At 41.2% G+C, this 21966-nt stretch overlaps 1 protein-coding gene across 2 annotated transcripts; it reads left to right on the top strand.

The window, feature by feature from the left end:
* The first annotated feature begins 11715 nt into the window (after positions 1-11715).
* Positions 11716-21798, top strand: LOC134870066 (kynurenine--oxoglutarate transaminase 3-like). Of its 2 annotated transcripts, none has more exons than XM_063892078.1 (14): positions 11716-11825; positions 13518-13608; positions 14019-14080; positions 14438-14582; positions 16331-16480; positions 16583-16669; positions 16794-16916; positions 17013-17133; positions 18460-18536; positions 18612-18701; positions 18789-18975; positions 20843-20916; positions 21015-21101; positions 21197-21798. In XM_063892078.1, exons 2-14 carry the CDS (start codon positions 13519-13521, stop codon positions 21251-21253), a joined length of 1350 nt encoding a protein of 449 aa, XP_063748148.1. In that variant the 5' UTR covers positions 11716-11825; position 13518; the 3' UTR covers positions 21254-21798. The 2 variants fall into 2 exon arrangements, with proteins under 2 accessions (XP_063748148.1, XP_063748147.1); XM_063892077.1 differs by having other exon boundaries at positions 11746-11881.
* The last annotated feature ends 168 nt before the right edge of the window (positions 21799-21966 follow it).

Here is a 21966-nt window from a genome sequence, read left to right as displayed (position 1 = left end):
CCTCAGTTTTCAGCACCTGTGTAATCCTCACCTCCGGATCCCCCACCAGCAGCTCTGATGGAATCTGGTTTGTGGTCATATCTCTCTCCCATAAGAACTTAGGACCAGAGAGCCAATTTGAGTTGATGAGGTCAGCCACCTTGACGCCTCTGGAGGCGTGGTCAGCAGGATTCTCTCCTGTGTCGACGTAGTGCCATTGCCTTGTGTCAGTGGTTTCTCGAATTCTCTCGAAACGGTTCGCAACAAAGACATGAAACCTTCGTGCTTCATGGTTGATGTAGCCGAGAACCACTTGAGAATCTGTCCAATAATACTCCTCATCAATCTTGAGCTCTAGCTCTTCCCTTAACATGTCGCTCACAGCTGCTGAGGTTACTGCAGCAGTTAGCTCTAACCTTGGTATGGTGACTATTTTGGTTGGCGCGACTCTCGCTTTGCCCATGACCAAGGAGCAGTGCACTTTCTCTTTGCTCAACAACCTGATGTAAGAGCACGGCAATACCCTTGGCTGCTCGCATCACAAAAATGATGCAGTTCAATTCTCTGAACCTCACCATAGTTATCAGGTATGAAGCATCTTGGAATCTCAATCTTCTTAAGGTTTTCCAAATCCTTCATCCAAGTCTCCCACCTTAGCTTCAAATCCCTGGGCAGTGGTTCGTCCCACCCCGTACCTCTCTGACACATCTCCTGCAGCACTCTCTTTCCATCAAGGATGAATGGAGCTAGAAACCCCAAAGGGTCGTATAAAGAGGCCACGATTGAGAGAATCCCTCTTCGTGTCGCTGGTTTCTCATCAAGTGTCACCTTAAAGGAGAAGCTGTCGCTTTCAATGTTCCATCTTATACCCAACACTCTTTGCACTGGCAAGTCATCATGGTTGAGATCGACATTCTTTACCTCCATAGCACGCTCTGCTATATTGATGGAATCTAGTACCTCTCGGTTATTGGAAAGGAATTTGTGGAGGTGCATCTTTCCTTTAGCACACACAGCTTCCTTCACTAACTCAATTGCCTCACCAACTGATTTCACGCTTATGAGGCCATCATCAACATAGAAATGCTTCCTGATGAAGCTAGCCGCAGAGGGGCACTCTTTCTCATTTGGACTGGCAAGGTGTTTCATGCCATAATTGGCGCAGCCAGGAAAAGATGATGCTCCAATCAGGTGCACCTTAATGCGGTATTCTGTGGGTTCTGAGTTTGTGTCCCCGTTTTCCCACCAGAGGAACCGCAAATAGTCTCTATCTTCTTTGCTGACATGAAACCTGTGGAACATTTTTTCCACATCGCACATGACTGCGATGGAATGTTTACGGAAACGGCACAGTACAGCTGTGAGACCATTTGTAAGGTCTGGTCCTGTTAGCAGATGATCATTCAATGAGGTGCCTTCGTACTTTGCAGAGCAGTCGAAAACCACCCGGATCTTGTCTGGTTTCCTCGGGTGGTAAACCCCTTGATGTGGGATATACCACATTTTCCCAGGCTCTGGTTGGGTGTCTACTTTCTCTGCATCTCTATCCTTGAAAACACCTTCCATGAACCTCACATAGTCGTTTTTGAACTTGGGATCTCTGTCCAGTTTCCTTTTGAGGTGCTTCAGCCGAGCCAAGGCCAGCTTCTTATTGTCTGGGAGGTGAGGACGTACTTTAAAGGGAAGAGGCATCTCAAGGTGGCCATGCTCGTTTTGCTGGATTCCTCCTTTTAAGATCTGCAGGAAGGAAATATCATCTTGAGATATGCTTTTGTCGCATGATTTTGTGTCTGGGTATCTCTTGAGCTATGTTGACAAGGTGTTTCCATTTGTTGGCTGTTTGATTAGTGGGGATATGCGCGCGGTCAAGAGGAATGAAGTCTCTCGTGTAGGCTGAAGGTAAGTTGATGGAAATGTTTGAGGAGAAACCCCTGACTTTGAGATCACATACTCTTTGACTCTTCACAATTGAATCTTTCCCCATCATTGTGCTTCTCATCTCTGCTTTGCTTCTGCTGGGAAAGGATCTTCATGCAATGGTGTTGGGTGACTCTTTCTGCATATGCCACACATGGCTCTGTTTCTACAGTCTTTAGCATTGTGACCTTTTCTCAGACATGCGAAACACAGCTTATTTTCATGTATGCATTTTTTCTTTTCTTCTACAGACATTTCTGTTAGCCTTTTGCATTTGTGTATGGAGTGGTTTTCTCCACAGCAAATACACTTGCTTATGTCTGAGTTTTGTAATGGTGTGCTCCACTTCCTTGGTTTTTCAGCAACTCTTGACCTGATTTCATCTAGGTCTGGTGATGTGGAGCTCAATGAAACTGGGGCCTTCACATTTGTGGCAAATGTGTTTGCTTTGGAGCGCTTCATCTCTCTTGCTGGTGTCTCTGCAAGGTGCCTTAAAGTGTGCAAGGATGACACTGGATTACATGCAATGTGTGCCTCTTTAGCGTTGAATGAAGCAAACTCATTAAAGCTTGAATAGTCATGGCCGCGATCCAACTGCTCTGTGACGTAGCGGTTCCACCTGGATGTCGCCCATTCAGGAAGCTTGAGCAGCATTTTGTGGTTCTCCTCGCATTCATTCAGAACCTGTAAACCCTTTACATGAGACATGGCATTACTACATGTTTGGAGGAAATCGCCGAATTCTCTCAGCTTGACATACTCATTTCCACCAATCCTTGGCCACATATTTAGCTTCTCTCTAAAAGCCTGTTGCACTACAAAGAAATGGCCATATCTGGCATTCAACCTATCCCATGCTTGTTGATAGGCTTCCTCGTCTTTCCTGTAAAAGCTGCCCTCAAGAAAGGATTTTGCCTCCCCTGCTATGTACTTTTGCAGGTAGAACAGCCTATCTGCAGGGTTGGAGCATCGTCCCTCTATAAGAGCTTTCACCTGAGAATACGGTAGGTTCTGGGGTTGGAAGGCGAGCGAGAGTTAATGATTCTTGTAATGCCTGGACTAAGGATGTCTCATTTTTTGCAGCTTGCTGTTCTTGACCTGGAATGGAGTGAGTGAATGGGTTTGTATCATTTGCTTTGCTGCATACATGACTGCATGATCCATCCTTTCCCTTTGTCTCTTCTTCAGTGTAAACATTTAGCTTTGCTTGAAGAACATCAATGTTCAGCTGCTGACGTTGAGCTTCAATGGCAGCTTCCATATCAATTTCAGCTCTCTTTGCCACCAACTGAGCAGCTGTTTCTGCCCTCTTAGCCGAAATGCTAGGTGATTCTGAGAGATGGTCAGAATGGTGGCAGCTGCGTGCAGTAACTCTGGAGACTGTGGATCCATATATGGACCTAGCATATTCATTGTCAAGCAGCATGCGTAACCTTGATCCTTCTGCCTCAGCATCAAACTCACCTCCTTCTTCAGTGAGACGCAATCTCATCAATTGCAGACTTACTAAGTAAGTCAGCTGAGCATGCATCAACTTTTCTCCAAAGTTCTTGACTTGGTGCAGTTTGGAGTCGGATGCTATCGTACAGCTCCTTTATCTCGGAGTCAAGCTTCTCAGCTTCATCCATCATGTTATACATGTCACCTTCAGAGCACACTTGCTTCAACCTTGTACGAATGCCTCTTGCATTATTTTTCCATTTCTCATATGTTACTTTAAACTTCTTATCCATTTGAATTAATTCTTGCTCTTTCAGTTCTTGCACCCCATACTCCTGCAGCACCTCCCACAGTAACTCCCTGGGAACCCGGTCATACGCCTTCTCCAAATCCACAAAGCACATGTAGACCAGATGAGCATACTCCCGGGCCCCCTCCAGGATCCTTGCGAGAGTGAAAAGCTGGTCCGTCGTTCCAAGACCAGGACGAAAACCGCATTGTTCCTCTTCAATCTGAGGTTCGACAATCGGCCGGACCCTCCTTTCCAGCACCTTAGAGTAAACTTTCCCAGGGAGGCTGAGTAATGTGATGCCTCTGTAATTGGCACAAACCCTCTGATCCCCCTTTTTAAAAAGAGGAACCACCACCCCGGTCTGCCACTCCTTCGGTACTTTTTCTGTTTTCAATCAAGATCAAAACTAAGATGAAATTTAGTAAGAAAAACCAAAACAAGGGGAAAACCAGTGATGTCAATTTGGTACATCATTTTCCAGTTTTTTAGTTTGCCAGTTAGAACATTCATGTCCTTGGACGCTTGATTTCAACAATAAATGAACACACATTAAAGTTGTGCAACGTGAAACAGTCAACTCAACAGGCACCACGAGTCCTGAAATATTGTTTTTCACTTTCCTGAAAAATGAACAAATATGTAATTGTTTGGATGGATTTAATTGCTATTACTAATAATTAAGAGGTATGGACACAACCAAGCTGGTATGCTTTAACTTGACATTAATACACTAGCTAAACAATAGGAAAAAAGTAATCAGAACAGAGAGACCTTACACATTTGCCACTGAGAACAACCACAAAGCCGACTTGTTATGACGAGTAAACTTTAAGTAAGCCTATCTTAAGCATAACAATCTATAATACCTTATTTGTGTTCTCCAATACAAAAAAAAGGAAACAATCCCAGCTGAAACGTTTTTCAGCCCATTTTGAGAAACGTAAGCATAAGGATTTGTAATGTTTTTAAAACACACTGATACAATGCTGATAAAACATTGTACCTGCTGGTTTGTATACTGCTAAGTTATGACCCCATTAAAGTTTTGAGGCAATAATATGTCAACTGGCAACTTTTAACAGTTAACAGTTACATGTTTTATTGGTGATCACCTCAATAAACAGATTAGGACACACGTGTACAAAATACAGTGAATGATATTTAGTGTGCGTGTGTCTCTGTGAAATCAGGTAGCGCTCTGTTGTCCCGCATTCTGTCCAGCGGGTACCGAAAGCACTTTTTCACTGGCCTCTGGCTGCCTTGATGTGTTTTCCCTATAAAAACAACAACAGCAACAAACAACATTATCAGACTTAATATCATTATCAGAGTCAAAAGCAGAACTATGCAGAGATACTTTAGATTGCCATGAGTTAGATTGACATTACCGTGATCAGACTACTGCCCATATTGTAAGGATCGATTCAAGACTAAATATGAATATGTTACATTCATGTATATTTACAGATGGTCATTCTTAGGGTGGATTCTGCCTTACAGGTTAAAACAACACATAAACATCTGGACTCACATTCATCAAAGGTAAATCCAGTGCCTTGCGAAAGTATTCAACCACCCTGAAAGTCATCACCATTTTCTCACTTAGAAAAGATACATGTCATTTCCTTCTCCGAATCTGTGAAACATACTAAAGCATAACTGTTTAGAATGAAAATGCTGGTTGAGAAAGTATGTGCAAGTATCTTTTGTAAACCAGACAATGGGGATGATTTTCAGGAGTTAATACCCGAGTCATTTTGCTTTAGCTGGTTGACAAAGAAGATGTTGATGGTATTACTACCAGGGGCATTGCGACAGGGGAGGCAAAACAGTCGGTTGCCTGGGGCCCCGAGCTGGAAGGGAGGGGGGCCCCCTAAATACAGCTACATTACTCCACAGCAACAACAACTGCGTGAGAGAAACCCCCTCGAAATAAATGATTTTGTGCAGGACACTACAATGACAATGGTTAAAAACCCCCTTCGGAGCCCCATACCATTAACCTGCTACTAAGAGCTTCAAAAATACAGCTCGGCAGCACCTTAAAATGTGATAACCTATTGTTAAACTGTGTACCCTCACAAAACTAACACAATCAGGGTGAACAATTATCAGTGTAAAAGATGCTGCTGCTTGGGACTGGCTGAATGTACAGGGGAGAGTGATGTCTTTCCTACCAATTGTACCCTGAAAGACAAGATGAATAACTTCAGAAATCATGAACAACGGTCATAACATGACAGTACCTTGGGTGCACTTACACTTCCAGAGAAAACAAAACAATGAAGAACCAATTGTGAAGAACTAAAATTCTGAGACAGAAAAAAAAAAAAATCAAGAACTTCCCAGATAAATTATTTTGTTGTACATGGATGCTAAGAGTGACAGATCAGAAGATGCTCGTTTGGACTCCGTCCAAGAGATACATCCTTGCCATCTGACATGTAAGTAGTCTACATATATCTAAATTCATTCATGACATGGCATTGTAATACATTGAGTTACATGTTTTCGCCTACATAATCTTATAGCCTATTAGTATTGTTGCTAGCTGAGGGAGAGAGATCTGTCTGTGTTCTTACAGCTCACAACTCCACCAGGTTTGAGCTCAGACACCACAGGAGCACAAGGGGGTTGTAGTAGTTGGTGCTTATGTGCCTTATTTACATAACATACATTAGATTAGAAGTAGATTTTATGTGCCTTCTCACATCTAATGCTTAAGGCTTAATATTTTGCTTGGAGCATATTTTTATAAAAGATTGACGTCAACATTTCAAACGTGTCAATAATAACAGAGCCACTAACTTCCTAGAGGGTGTTGTTTCTTCCAAGCTTTTGTTTTACATCTGCCCACACTGGGAGACATCTTCAGAACCACAGAGCCAGCAGTATTCTGAAGGATACAACTCACCCTGGTCATTATCTTTTCTCTCTGCTGTTTTGGGAACTACACAGCGAATTTAGTTGTACAATAATGTGCAATGACAATAAAGGCATTCTATTGTATTGTATGCACCAGAGCCCACACTGCTAGATTGAGGAACAGTTTCCATCTATAGTAAATGTTCTTTTATTCGAAGCCCAGGAGTCGATTTAAAAGAAACGAAGTGAAGCTCCTCTTGTAAGTTTTAAAAGGAGTATTTAATAAAAGGATGCAGCAGTAGGTTTTACAAAAGTTTCACAGCTGTGGCTCAATAGCCCGGTACACGCGTCCACAGGCCGCTGAATGAGTGGAGCTCATCTGTAGTTACTGTCTGGCAGTCCGGAACTAAGAGATCGATTTCACAATACAAACATGTTTTATAGAACCATCCCTTTCCGGTCATACAATAAACAACTTCAAAATAAGACGTGCTCCGGTCTCGTGCTCTCATTGGTTGGTAGCGGGGGGGCTGGATCCTGTTGGCCTCTTGTTACATGGGGTTCTCCGGATTCTTCTATAGGCTGACGTCGTCGGGGCGGGTCCTCTTATGACGTCACCGTCGCCATCTTGTTAGTGATGTCCTGAAGCTCTCAAGTACAGTATTCTATTATGCAATCCTTCTGAAGTTTATCAGGTATTAAACACGCAAAAATATCATTGCAGCATCACTGAGTGAGAGGTAGAGGCGGTGTGTTTAGTATGCAACTCCACGCGTCCTTCTCCCTCTACTCATATATACAATACAATATTAGCTATATGCTATCTGAGGCTAAAAACAACATCCGGTAATACTACCGGAATTGGACAAATATGATCCGTCCAGAAACAGTGAATTATCTTTTAATATTCCGCTCCAATATATTGATTATTTCTAACACATCCCACAGCAATAAACCTCCTAAAGCAATCTGCCAAGACACCACAGACTATAAGACTATATGAAGCTGCTACCTTACCTGCACTGTACTGACATGTTTTCACTTAAATTGCATATTATACATGGCAATGAAGGTTATGTTTTATATATAATAGTGTACTGACCGCACTGCCACTTTAAAGTCACTACTTCATGCACATACAATATGCTCAATGTAATGCCCTCGCAGCGCGTTTCTATGCAAAGCTAGACAGGTAGCTAACAACTTGAATCCTCCAATAATCACAAGGCTTTGTCTTTTCTTGAAGTTTACTGTAAGATTCTCATTGTGAAACTAGAAATATAATACAGAAATAAAGCATACATTAGTAAATATATTACTGATATACAAACATTAATTCAATTAGTCTCCATCTAATACACACACTCATACATACACAGTATCTGTATGTCATCTTTAAAGAAAGGCAACACACTCAATTTTACATTCAGACACATCTAAGGACGAGACCTATGCACATACACCATACGCACACTGTCTGACTTCTTTTCACAAACCTATTTACACTTGATATTTTTCACATGCAATTCCTTCTATGTAGCTTGGTACTGCACACTGAATCTGGTTGTAAATTTATATTAGCATAAGCCCAACATAAAGAGGTGATTAGCTGGCCCAAAACCACATTCCTTACAACCTCAGATGCCTCCTGTTTCTGAGGAATTCTTACTATTGGTTTGAATAACAGTGTGAAAGTAATGGAAAAGGGGTAGAACGCCTAATTTGATAAGAACCTTCCATTTTTCGACCGTACGGAGATAGCCGACCCCTGGATCTATTGTGTCACGTGACAGGGGTCGGCTATCTCGTGCTCTATAGGCCGTATAAGTACCCTGAGATGATGGTTGAGTTTGTGGGTTTTGTCAGTCGGACGGAGTGATATTGAGTTTTGAGTAGAGAGAGTATTGTGTAGCTTTGTGTAGTTTCGCATAGTTTTGTAGTATATTTGTTAATAGTGTAAGAAATGTTCGTTTATTTGAAGCCCAGGAGACGGTTTAAAATAAAGAAAGCAAAACTCCCTTAAAAGTTATAAAAGGAGTGTTTAATAAAAGGATGCAGCGGTAGGTTTTACAAAAGCTTCACAGCTGTGGCTCAATAGCCCGGGACACGCGTCCACAGGCCACTGACTGAGCGGAGCTCATCAGTAGTTACTGTCTGGCGGTCCGGAACAAAAGAGAGCTCGATTTCACAATCCTTACATGTTTTATAGAACCACCCCTTTCCGACCATACAATAAACAACTTCAAAATCAGACGCGCCCCGCTGTCGTGCTCTCATTGGTTGGTAGCGGGGGCTGGATCCTCCTCTATAGGCTGACGTCGTCGGGGCGGGTCCTCTTATGACGTCACCGTCGCCATCTTGTTAGCGAAGTCCTGGAGCTGTCATCTACGATATTCTATTATGCAATTCTTAGGAGGTTTATCAGTTATTAAACAGGCAACTGTATCATTGCAGCACCAATGAGTGAGAGGTAGAGGCGGTGTGTTTAGTATGCAACTCCACTGGTCCTTCTCCCTCTACTCATATATACAAAACAATATTAGCTTTATGCTATCTGAGGCTAAAAACAACATCCTGTAATACTACCGGAAATGGACAAATATGATCCGTCCAGAAACAGTGAATTATCTTTTAAAGTTCCGCTCTAATATATTGATTATTTCTAACAATAGTAGTGTTAGTTATTTATGAACCTTAGATTAGTTTTATTGTAAATAGTTTTTATATTGTGTTTTAGTGTTAACGTTATATCGTTTAACACCAGTGTAACATTAACGTTACATTAGTTTTGACTTTAGGTTAGTGATTAGTTTAGGTGCCAGCCACCGTCTGACTTTCAAGGTGAGTAAAATTATCTAAGGTCAAAGTTTCATGAGGATGAGTTAAGTTTTTCTTAACGTTAAGTTATTTTGCCTAAATAGCTAACATTAACGTCAGCTTGATCCATGTAGCTCGCGCGCATTTATGGCAACGGCATGGTTAGCTGTGACTAACGTTATGCTTCTACGTTAGCTGATCCATATGCTATTAACGTTAAGTCTATTTATAAGTGTGCAACCTATAATATAATATAAAAAAGACTTGTGTTGGACTTAAAAAAAGCTTCTTCTTTCTAGCTAACTAGCGTTTGCTGGTTAACTTCCTAACTTAACGTTAGCTAATTAGCAGTGATGGAATGCAACTCAGTAGGCAAGTTACATTTAGGCTACTGTTAGAAATAATCAATATATTGAAACGGAACATTAAAAGATAATTCACTGTTTCAGGACGGATCCTATTTGTCCAATTCCGGTAGTATTACCGGATGTTGTTTTTAGCCTCATATAGCATATAGCTATAGGGATAGAGGGAAAAGGACGCGTGGAGTTAATACTAAACACACCACCTCTACCTCTCACTCATTGATGCTGCAATAATACTATTGCGTGTTTAATAACTGATAAACCTCAGAAGGATTGCATAATAAAATATCGTAGGTGAGAGCTTCAGGACATCGCTAACAAGATGGCGACGGTGACGTCATAGGAGGACCCGCCCCCGACGATGTCAGCCTATAGAAGAATCCGGAGAACCACATGTGACAAGCGGCCAACAGGATCCAGCCCCCCCGCTACCAACCAATGAGAGCACGAGACCGGAGCACGTCTTATTTTGAAGTTGTTTATTGTATGGCCGGAAAGGGGTGGTTCTATAAAACATGTTTGTATTGTGAAATCGAGCTCTTTGTTCCGGACCGCCAGACAGTAACTACTGCTGAGCTCCACCAAAGCCCGTCTACGGAAAGCCCCTTCACTCTCTATTCACCCCCATTGTACCGAATTTGGCTGCAGTTCACCTAGGGGGCGATCGCGGGCGAGTGCAGAATACATGGACCCCTATGGAGCTAGGCGGCTAGCTACATCATTCTCCTAGCATATCGTCTACAAAATCCAAAATACTACTGTGGTTTCCGAGAGGTCGACAGGGATTTTTCGTCAAAAGTGGAATAATCTGGGGGTCATAGCCTTTTGTTTTCTTACAGGTTGGGCAGTTGCGACCCAGGTTCTGCTAGCATCTGGCTAATGAAAGCCGATTGGTCAATGAAGAACTCACGACTGGTTACGACCGAAGAATACGCTTTGTGGTACCTGTCCACAGAACATCAACAACGATTTGTAAATTATGAGTATCAAATAATGTCACACCTTTTCAAAACATGTAGAGCCGAGTTCAAATCAGTCCCACGGAGCCAAATCAGCTGCGATCGTATGCAGCTGTTGCTGCGAGGGAAAGGAAAGGGAAGGAGAGACACAAGGTGCCGTAAAGCAATTTATCACGCATGACGTCATCTGATTTACAAAAACCTAATTTTAGTCAAAATCAAGCGAATATAAAATACTAGCTATGTGTCGTTTGTGAGGATTATCCATTCCATGTTTAAAAAACTATAGCAGTGATTTAAAAAAAAATTATATCCAAAGAAATGTAGGAATCTATGGGTGGGGCTCCATAGGACCACATTCATTCTGCACTGGCCCACCAGCGCCCCCCAGGTGCAGTACCATACCGGAACGGTTTTGAGAGTGAACGTTCTCGTCAATATTAAAAGTTCTCTGGCTCCACTCAGTCAGCGGCCTGTGGACGCGTGTCCCGTGCTATTGAGCCACAGCTGTGAAACTTTTGTAAAACCTACTGCTGCATCCTTTTATTAAATACTCCTTTTAAAACTTACAAGAGGAGCTTCACTTCGTTTCTTTTAAATCGACTCCTGGGCTTCGAATAAAAGAACATTTCTTACACTACTGAAGTGTTTTTCCCGTACTTTAATATTATATTCCATTTTATGTAACTTTATAGTTCTGCTCCACGACATCTTCAATTCTGTAATTCTTACCTTTCCGATGGATTCGATCTGAATGCAAGGAATTGAACCTCCAGTTCTCAAAGATTGTTTTTATGTATAAATATTTATGGCTATTTCTTTGGCATCTATGGTTACTTGTATCCTCTATTTATGAACACACTTTTTGTTATAGTATTGTATATTGATATGGAGTGTAAATATGTTCATTGACATTTAATTAAATTATTGCAGTGCATTGTCATTGCTGCGACCTCTGCTTGTATAATTGTTTCTCTTGTTATTACTGCAGTGAGAGATGTTATACGTATGTATGATGACAATAAAGATATTCTGATTCTGATTGTATGTACCCTTTACGTTAAATACTACCAGTCCGATGTTCGACAACCGTGAAGGCAGCACGGCTGTGCAGCTCTTGGTGCAGTCTCCAGTCTCCTCCTCCTGACCTCTCGCTGCTCTGTGTGTTTTGGCATTAAAGGGCACCGACAAGTAAGTTGTGGTAGCTGACCTGGTGGTGCCTTAACTTCTAACAGTACTCTTACATGGTACGTGCTTCTTAAATAAGGACTGAACGCATTTGCGGCCATAACCTTCTATCATTGCTAGAGAAAGCTAACACAACACTCAGCTCGTCCAGCAGTAATGTTGTTAGCTAAAGCTAGCTAGCATGTGTTAGCCTTAGCAAGAGAAATAGCTGTTCAGTGTTGTTCGGCTGTAGATAACGGTAACACATGCTTACTGTTGTTCAGTGGAGCAATACAAACCTGCTGAGGGTAAATAACAGCGTAAGCTTTCTCTTGAACTGGCACTCTTTTATCAGTTCACAAGTCCAGAGAGTTTAGAACAGTCCAGTCTTGACCTTTGGTCAGCAGGTGTCTTTATTAGTGTCGCAGTGTATTTACTGTCTGCTCTATAACCAAAGCACATCTTATATTCCATCAAACACACTGCACTATAGTTATCTCAGTTCCAGAAGTGATCTGGTACTTGATTAAAAGTTAAAATACCAGATTGTAGAAATACTCTTGCAATTAAAATGTTACTCAAGTAAAGGTACAAAAGTATCAGTTAAACAAGTATAAGTACTCATTATGCAGATTGACCCATTCCACAATCATATATATGATGTGTTTTGAAACTGTACCTAGTTACTTAATAGTATGTCTGTTTTCATAGTATTTCAATGAAATGTTTGAATTTAATATTACTGTTGTGTCTGTCTTTCTCATTTTCGATCCAAATGTCTTCTGTTTGTGTTGTAATTAGTTTTGCTACATTTGCTTTTTCGTATAGAATTAATTTAAGAATTGTTGTATAACGGCAATAAGCAATAGCTGTGACTTTGAGTGCATGTGTATTCTCTGAGGGCTCCCTATTATCTGAAGCTGTGTGAGGACACTGCAGGTTTACGACAAGCCAATGGCGCCATCTGCTGTGTTAGTTTAGCAGACTTTAATAAAATGTAAATAGTCGGAATATGCTACATATTTGCTGGAGCCCAGAGTGATTTTTTCAGATGCATTTTGAATGACTACCAGTACAAAACTCATATGTCTTTATTTACACTGAATATAAAGAGCGTCTGTATTTGAACAGCAACTTTCATACAGGTGAGTGTCTTCACAGATAACTGAACATGTGAGGCAGGACAGGTGAAAAGATCTGAAAATAAAAACAATTCAACAGTATGAAAGTCCCAACATGGGAATATATAGGAAGAAGAATAACAGCTAACAGTTAAATCAGAGCAATTTTCAAATAAAAATGAAGATGAAATTCCATACAATTTGACAACAGTTAAATTAGAACAAAATACAACTTTAATACGATAATGTAAGAGAGTAGTTTAATATTACCATAGAACACAATTTTACAACTAATAAATAAATGAAGTCATTCATAAAATAATAAAATATAATTCCTTATTACAACTCAAACTCAGCGAAGTAAAAATGAATAATAAAACAATAAAATAGCATATTACCACTTATAAAGAGGAAAATAAGCACATCATTAAATACAGTTAAAAGGAGATTTAGAAATTTAAAAATGACTAAATAACAATTATGAAAATCTAAACAATGTCTTTAATTCATTCTGTATCAAAGACCGGGTTCAATATTATACTTTTATGCTATGGATTTGGGTTACTACATTTTTTAGTCTTTCTTTTATGTGCAGAATGAACGCAGCACGGCATGTCCTGAAGTGCTACAGGTTTGCATGCCATTCAACTACGTTAAACTGCAGCAGGAGCTTTTCTACTTCACAGGTAAGTCCACCTTAAAACTATCAATTAAGACTGCTCATTTATTTGTGGTTGGTGATGAACCATTTCAAATCAGACACTGTTGAAACATTTCAGATGCTTAGGTCGAGAGGTGGGGATGTATACGAGTTCTAGTGCTCTGACTTAAGAAGCTCAGTATGTGAACATCCGGGCAATGAGGGCATAGTGCAGTTGGGAAGGGGCATAATAATGCTTTAAAAGTATGCACCATTATGGCCACAATGGTTAGAAACTGCTGACCAAAGTCGTGGTGTGTTAATGTGCACTGGCTGCTGATTTGTTGTAGTCCCACCACACAGCTTTGTGGACCTGCAAGGCTGCAGTTGAGATTGCTAAATGTAAAAGAACACCGAGTCAGATATTCATTAATCTATGTTGGTTTTGTGTTGCAGTGTAAAATGACAACACGGCACAAGAACTCCAAAAGAATCGAGGGACTGGACAAGAATGTCTGGTAGGTGAAAAATAAAACATTTCTCTCTTTGGTTCAGATTCGATTCACATTTTAAACCATTTTGTTATTTGATAAAAAGCCAAACATATTGCTGGTTTTAAACAAGAGCTTGATCAGTCTGTCAGTGAGGGTGTTAAGTACAGTAGAACTATATATTTATGCTGTTGAATTTTAATTTGACATTTGCTCAATTTAAAGAAAGTGGGGGATGTCTTTGTACTACCATAGTTCACTTTGTCTCTTTCATTCTGGTGTGTTAAAGGGATAGTTTGATGTTGGGTTGTATGATGTGCTTATCCGTAGTTGCATGTGTTATGTCATGTAATAGCCTATTTTCATATATGTATTTGTTATCAGGGTGGCGTTCACTTCAGTGGCAGCGGACCCGTCCATTGTTAACCTGGGTCAGGGCTTTCCAGATATCCCTCCTCCTTCTTACGTCAAGGAGGCTCTAGCAGAGGCTTCTTCAGTGGACCGGATGAACCAGTACACCCGAGGCTTTGTAAGGTCGCATTCACACCTAATAGTCAGCTTTTTTGGTGCGAACCAGACCAACGTTTTTTCTCCGAAGGTTTGGTACGCGTCCACACAGGCAAAACTCAAACAGACTATTAACTGTGAACAAAAGTCATGTGCAAGGAAATGCTGTTCAACAATTGGTCAGACATTAAGCGGGTAAAAAACGCAAATCCAGGCAATTTCTAGCATAGCCTCCACCATGGAGCATCGGCAGGTTATCTTTATGCTGCTGTTAATCTGGAGAGATATCAACAGACTCTAGCAGACTGCACACGATTATAACATCAGACAACAAGCGCTAAAAGACATAACAAATAATGACAGACGTCCTGCAGTAAGGAGGAGGTTTCATCGGTGACAGGGGGCTGTGATCAGTTTGTTTTATGTATTTTTGATGCAGCTTTTCTACTTTTACACCACATTGTTCAACACTCCAGTGGAATCCATTCTGCTTCATTGTGTCGCTAAATATTTTGAACACCTCCGTGTTCTTGTGCAAATGCTACACTTCTTATGTTTTGGCGCGGACTGCATTCACACCAGGGAGGAACCGCTCCAGAGTTCACTTGCAAGCGGCCCAAGAACACCTCTTTTAGGCAGATCAGAGTCTAGTTGTTTAGTTCACATCAGAGGTCTGGGACTGCGTTCACACCAACCCAAACGAACTGCACCAAGGGGTTAAACGCACCAGGGTTCAATTCAACCGGACTAAACAAGGCTGATGTGAACACGACCTAAGACTAATAAACTAAGTGTACACACGATCCACTACTACAAACACAAAATGCTTTTAGTACCCGTTATTAAACTATTTTGTATCCGTTTAAAAAGGAAAAGTGTTGCTTAGACAATAGAGAAAGAGTTTAATACTTACTGTATTACCTCTAAAGGCCCCTTTAGACTGGGATTTGTGGATCTATATCCCAATCGTTAAAAACAGCATTATAAACCAACTGCAATGTAGCTATCAGTAATTAGTATGACAGTGCTTAGCTGTAATTTTGAATACTTTTAGTGATTAGGCTGTACAGTGTTTTTTTAATCTAAATTTGAGACTTCTATAGAGGTTTTCAAATGAAGCGTTGAATATCTGTTGTCATATTTAATGACTTCTTCTACATAACAAAAACACCGTTGTCATTATATGGAAATTGTCATTTTTTTGTACAGTTACATCGCTGCTAGACCACCCCGTTACCCGTCACCCCGGGTGCTGCACAATAGCTGCCCACTGCTCCTAGTACTAGGATGGGTTAAATGCAGAGGACCAATTTCACTGTGTGTGCTCTGCTGTGTGCATGTATGTGACAATAAAGAGGGTTTCATCCTCCGATTCTAAAAAAGTTAGTACAGGTGCAGCAAACCTCAGAACAAAGAGTTTTTAAACCCTGACAAATATGGATTGAAGCAGGATATTTTGTTAGATAAATACATTTTGTTCCATCTTTTTTCTATGAAGGTCTACTGAAGTCGGAATCAATCTTACCACTCACCAATGGAAACAATTCAAATTTTAATTCTAATAATATAAGTGCAGCCTCATCTTCATCTGCAACTGTGCAAAAAATGTCTTTACACTCAATGAATGGGTTATAAACACAGCTTTGAACTATTCGGTACAGCCCTAAGTATCTTACATTTTTTATAATACAGTATTCCGTAACATTAGCTACTGCCAGAATCACACTATTTACTGAATATGTTTAAACCTGTTTAAACTTTTCTTGCCAGGGTCACCCATCTTTGGTGAAAGCTCTGTCTCAGGTCTATGGGAAGGTCTGCGGGCGCCAGATTGACCCCTTCCAAGAGATCCTGGTGACAGTCGGGGGTTATGGCTCCTTATTCAGCACTATGCAGGGACTGGTGGAAGAGGGAGACGAGGTGAGGACTGATGTCTCCCTCTCAAAGAGGTGTTTAAAGCCATAAACATTCACAAACATGCTGTAATTGCAGTATATTTACGTACACTGTTTCGTTCCTGAGGTCATCATAATCGAGCCTTTCTTCGATTGCTATGTCCCCATGGTGCGGATGGCGGGGGCCAAGCCTGTGCTTATACCGTTACGCCTTGTAAGTTTAACATAACACCTGTCATACTTCTTCCGTTTTTACAGTAGTTACTTAACTTACTGCATATGTTGAGGATGTTAGGAGAGATTTGGAGCCATGACACAAAATATCTTCTACATTTCAGAAGTCTGGGAAGAAGACGGGAACAAGTGCCGACTGGTTTCTTGATCCCAAGGAGCTCTCAAGTAAATTTAACTCCAAGACAAAGGCCATCATCATCAACACCCCCAACAATCCTATTGGGAAGGTAAGTCTACATCAGTCCGCACTTGTTATATCTGAGATGTGTAAACGCTTACTGACATGATGGGAAAACAAAGCTCTTCCTGTCCTCTCCCTGCAGATCTTCTCCAGAGACGAGCTGCAGATAATCGCTGACCTCTGTATCAAACATGACACTTTGTGCTTCAGTGATGAGGTTTATGAGTGGCTCATCTACAGAGGACATCAACATGTCAAAATTGGTGCGTTCAACACTTGAGGAAAAAATTAGACAAGAACCAATGACTGTCATCCATTATATACTGTATATCCTTTCCTTTACAAAAAAAGATGAACATCCAGCTGCTCTGGCTTCACTTGCTAGGTTACTGTTAACTTGGGATTTAACTGGGGTTTAAGGCAATTGCTAATGCTGTACGGGTCGGATTGAGGTGGAAAATCCTCGGATCACGGTAACTTTGTACTAGAAACAGTACGGCCATTTGGCTTAGTGCGCCACTGAGCAACCTATTTAGGAATGAACAAAAGCCCTCCAACACAGCTCTTTATAAACCCATAATAGTAACTGTGATGGAAACTTCTGAAGCAATGGAGACGAAACTCAGAGAGACACGGGAGAGCTGGAACTTGATGGCAAACACTGAAGGTTTATTATGACGTTAACGGCCGGAGAATTGACAAGACATTTGCTGCAGCTACGAGGTGACACGGCGGTTGCCCGACCAATTCTGAAGAACTCTACTACAATAAGAGGTTTTAACCAGTTCAGAATGTATAATCAACATTCCTCATCAGCGAGACCAGACAATTATGGACCCTGAATCTAACTAGAGCTGTCGTCCCTCGAAAAGAATGTACGCCAGGGAACCTACATTCTAGATAAGAAGGGCTTCTAGACGTCCCTGATCAATAAACTATCTCATGTTAGCTTGTGCTGGGTCATAGACTGGCATCAACAAAGTGCCCAAGCTGCCCCTCCTTAAGGGAGATTATAGCACCCCGAAAGACGAAGAACTAAGCCATGATAAACCAGACAGAGGAAGGAGAAAATTATGAACTGTGTCAAAGGTTAAATATTCCCTAATACTAACTAGAAATAAAAACTTCATTAGTCTGCAGAATCAAACAGCAGGACAAAACTAAGCTCCATAACTGCCCACAATACAGGAGGAAGGAGAAAGCAAGCATTAACTTGTTTATAGTTTGTACAGTTCTACATATAACATAGCATGATGTTTTGTTCTCAATATTGACATTTAAAAAACATTGTTACTGGCCTAAGCAGATGATACAGCTGCAGAAAAAATGAAGAGACCACTTCAGCATTATCCCTTTCTCTTGTTTTATTATTTATAGACATGTCTTCGAGTTAAATTCATTTTAATTTTATTTTATTGTATTCTATAAACTACTGACAATTTTTACTGTGTTGGAATTCAACAGACTCTGAAATGGCTGCCGTACATGTAGAGATAAAGATAGAAGAGACATTTGGAGTGGTCTCTTCATTTTTTTCGGAGCTTTATATCATTCTATTTTTAATTACCTGATGTTTCCTTTCTCTACAGCCACTCTTCCCGGTATGTGGGATCGAACGATCACTATCGGCAGTGCAGGGAAAACATTCAGTGTTACAGGATGGAAAGTAATAAAATCAGTGTACTTTTTGTAATCTTGAAGTGTTCCTGCCCTTCATGACGTGGATGTTCTTGTCTCCTAGCTGGGCTGGTCTGTCGGACCGGAGCACTTGATAAAGCATCTCCAGACCGTCATGCAGAACACCATGTACACCTGCCCCACACCGCTACAGGCAAGGGTGCCGCTCTAACAATGTTCTTCACAAATCATTTAGGAATATTTCACTCTGACACTTGTATCTGTCTCCCCCACCCCCCAGGAGGCGGTGGCTCAGGGCTTCCAGAGGAACTTGGAGCTGATGGGGCAGCCCAAGTGCTACTTCTCCTCGCTGGCAGAGGAGCTGGAGGTGAAGAGGGACCGCATGGCTGCCATCCTGCAGGCAGCGGGGATGACTCCTGTCATTCCAGAGGGGGGGTACTTTATGCTGGTGGATGTCACGTCTCTCAGTGAGTTACTCGAGCTTTTAACTGACATCTGTAACACATTTACTGCTGCTGCGTGCTAGATTTGTGAGGACAAATCCAGCTCTGTAGCTCTTTCCCACATGCAGCAGTGTTAATTTTGGCAGCTATTTTAGATTTAGTCTTAGTCTCGGAAATGGTTATTAGTTTTAGTCACATTCTAGTTCTTTTTATCCTTCATAGTTTTAGTCTTGTTTTAGTTGAAGACAACTCAAAACGTTTTAGTCCAGTTTAAGTCGATGATAAATCATAACATTTTAGTCAAAACATGTTCCCTCTTTAAACTAATTCAGTTAGGCAAATACAGGTATCTGAAATTGGAATCAATGGGACAGTATCAAGTGTTGAAAAGCAACATTCAGGGCCGGTCCTGCGCTATTCTGGGCCCGGGAGCAACACCCCCCCCCCGAGAACCGTACGGCGAGACAAGTGGATTACATGACATGAAAACCTAATTTGTTTCCAGACATTTTGATTTAGCCTAGGCTACCAACTAACCGAATGTCGATCTCACGTCTTGAGGCTGCTATTACTCCCACTGGGGGGAGGGGGGACTTTTGATACATTTTAAAAGATAAATAGTTAACAGCCAATAAGGAAACTGCCAGAAGCAAACATACAGGGTCTCTTTGCGCTGTAAAGTGAGACACACTCGGCGATACACTTAACGCAGGATCAGAGCGAAATCTTCATTTTTATTTTTTTGGGCCCCCCTCCAGACCGGCCCAGGTGCAATTGCTCCCGTTGCTACCCCTCCATCAACAATTCACTCTCTTAACACTTTGTGTAATATCTGGATTCCTTCCCTTAGTAAGTTGGATAGCTCTAGCCTAGATTCTCACATTGATGCGATGCTGCTGTTCTGTCCTTGCTGATCCGCTAAGGTGCATACTATCTGTATACTAATATAATACTATTATCATTCAAATATATGACGTCATAACCGAAATGTGGGCTGGCTTTACATTGAACTCCTGGCAACGTCCCGCACACGTGACACGTCCAAACCTATCATCCGCAATATACAGTCGTGAGCTGAATCCCCTCCGCAGCACCTCTGTGTGTCTGTGTGTTCAGCAGGATGTCTGCAGGAGGGACTTAGAGTTGTTGGATATAATACATATAATGTCTCTGTTCTAGTGGTAAACACTGAGAAGTGTTTCAGAAATAATACTGGATGTGGTTTGGAACATAATATGGCGTTTAATCACGGCAGCTTTTAGCTGAGTTTCTCCGTTAGAAAACTCTCTGTTCAGACCGAGAGCTGCATGCGCTCCAAAGGGGCGTGGCCAGCAGATGACAAATGACATTCATAAAACTCAAGATTTTCCTGGGTGGACTACTACTGAGCCTCAGAAATATAGCAAATAGTGTGAAATAGCTTTTAAATCATAATTGTTATTTTTTTTAAAGGCGATAGAAGCTCTGACATTTCTAAAGCTAATTCAATCAGGAGAGACTTGTTTTGACACTATGTATTTATTGCCAAGAATACACAGATGAAGTAATGGTGTTTGGCGATTAGACGAAGGGAATTGATGGAGGTCAGTCTGAAGAGGATTGGTTTGAGCTTGACCTGGACCCTGGTTTCGGAGGAATGGGAGGTGGAAGGGGTAGAGGAGGGCTGCGTCGAGTCACCTGAAATTACAACTGTGAGGGGGGAAAGCAGATTTAAGGGTTTAACGATGCGCTGTGATTGGCTTGTGGGAATAGAGGCGAAGTGATAGGTTTGGCCGGGGAGTGACCGCCCTTGATCGCTGATTCAGAGAGAGAGCGTAGTGAGATGGAAATATGTGACGACGGTCAATTCATTATAATAGCTGCTGCTGTTTGATGTCCCTTCTCTCTGCAGATCAGGACCTGTCACACATGGAGGACGATGAAGCCTACGACTACAAGTTTGTGAAGTGGATGATCAAAGAAAAGGTAAACGATTTAGTTTATTTTCAATCAGCTGTCTACAATATCACATTTAAGCCATCGCATTTTATTGTTGTTCTTAATAATAATTATATTTCATACAGAAACTGGCAGCCATTCCCGTCACAGCGTTTGTTGGAGAGGAGTCCAAGAAGCACTTTGAGAAATATATTCGCCTTTGCTTCATTAAAGTAAATACAAACGTGTCTGACACGGGAAGACAGAGGTGTATATTCAGTTGGTTTGTCTTGTTCAGAATGCTCCTAACCTATCTTTCTCCTAACAGCAAGACAGCACTCTGGACGCAGCAGAGGCCATCTTGAAGAACTGGAGGAAAGTTTGATATGATGAATTTTCTGAAGACTTCAGCGCGATATCAAGCAGGAGGATCCACTCTGAGGTCACACTGAGGGATGAGATGTGACTGTAAGCTCAGAAATGAGTAAAGTACTAACAGTTAACCGTTAGAAGCTAAATGCTCTTCTACATTTTCACATGGTGTCACAGCAGGTCCTGTGTGGGACTGTGTTGTGAAACCGGTTTATGGAAGGTGTTTGTTTGTGAAGTTATGGTGTTTAAATGTTTTTGATTTGTACATAGACACAGGGCCAGCCCTGGGCATAGGCAGTATAACTTTTTTTTTTTAAACTATTAACGATGTCTGAAACTACGCCTTCATTTCAGCAGCCATAACCTATAGCGCATGATTTGGGGGAAATCATGCCTAGGGCAGCACAATAGTCAGGGCCTGCATAGACACTAATTACAAAGCACTTAGTTGGATGGTACTGTTTGTGCTGTTTGACAGTTTCTCCTTGATAATAACAAATAATGCATATTTTTGTTTCATGAATAATATTTCAATAAAAACCAATGTGATGAATAAAAGTATTGATTTGGATTGTTCTTTTTTAAATCATGCGTTTTTCACTCTTTAACCCAATTTGTTTGTTTTTTCATGAAATGCAACTTAAAATGTTTGTATTATTACATTGATGACACATTGAAAGTCGCTGTGGATAAACACTTAGTAGTTCTTTGAAGGACTCTGAGGCC

Source organism: Eleginops maclovinus, chromosome 9 (assembly GCF_036324505.1).
Source record: "Eleginops maclovinus isolate JMC-PN-2008 ecotype Puerto Natales chromosome 9, JC_Emac_rtc_rv5, whole genome shotgun sequence".
NCBI classification, from domain to species: domain Eukaryota; kingdom Metazoa; phylum Chordata; class Actinopteri; order Perciformes; family Eleginopidae; genus Eleginops; species Eleginops maclovinus.
Note: the sequence above shows the minus strand (reverse complement) of the source record. Positions and strands in the feature narration are given on the sequence as shown.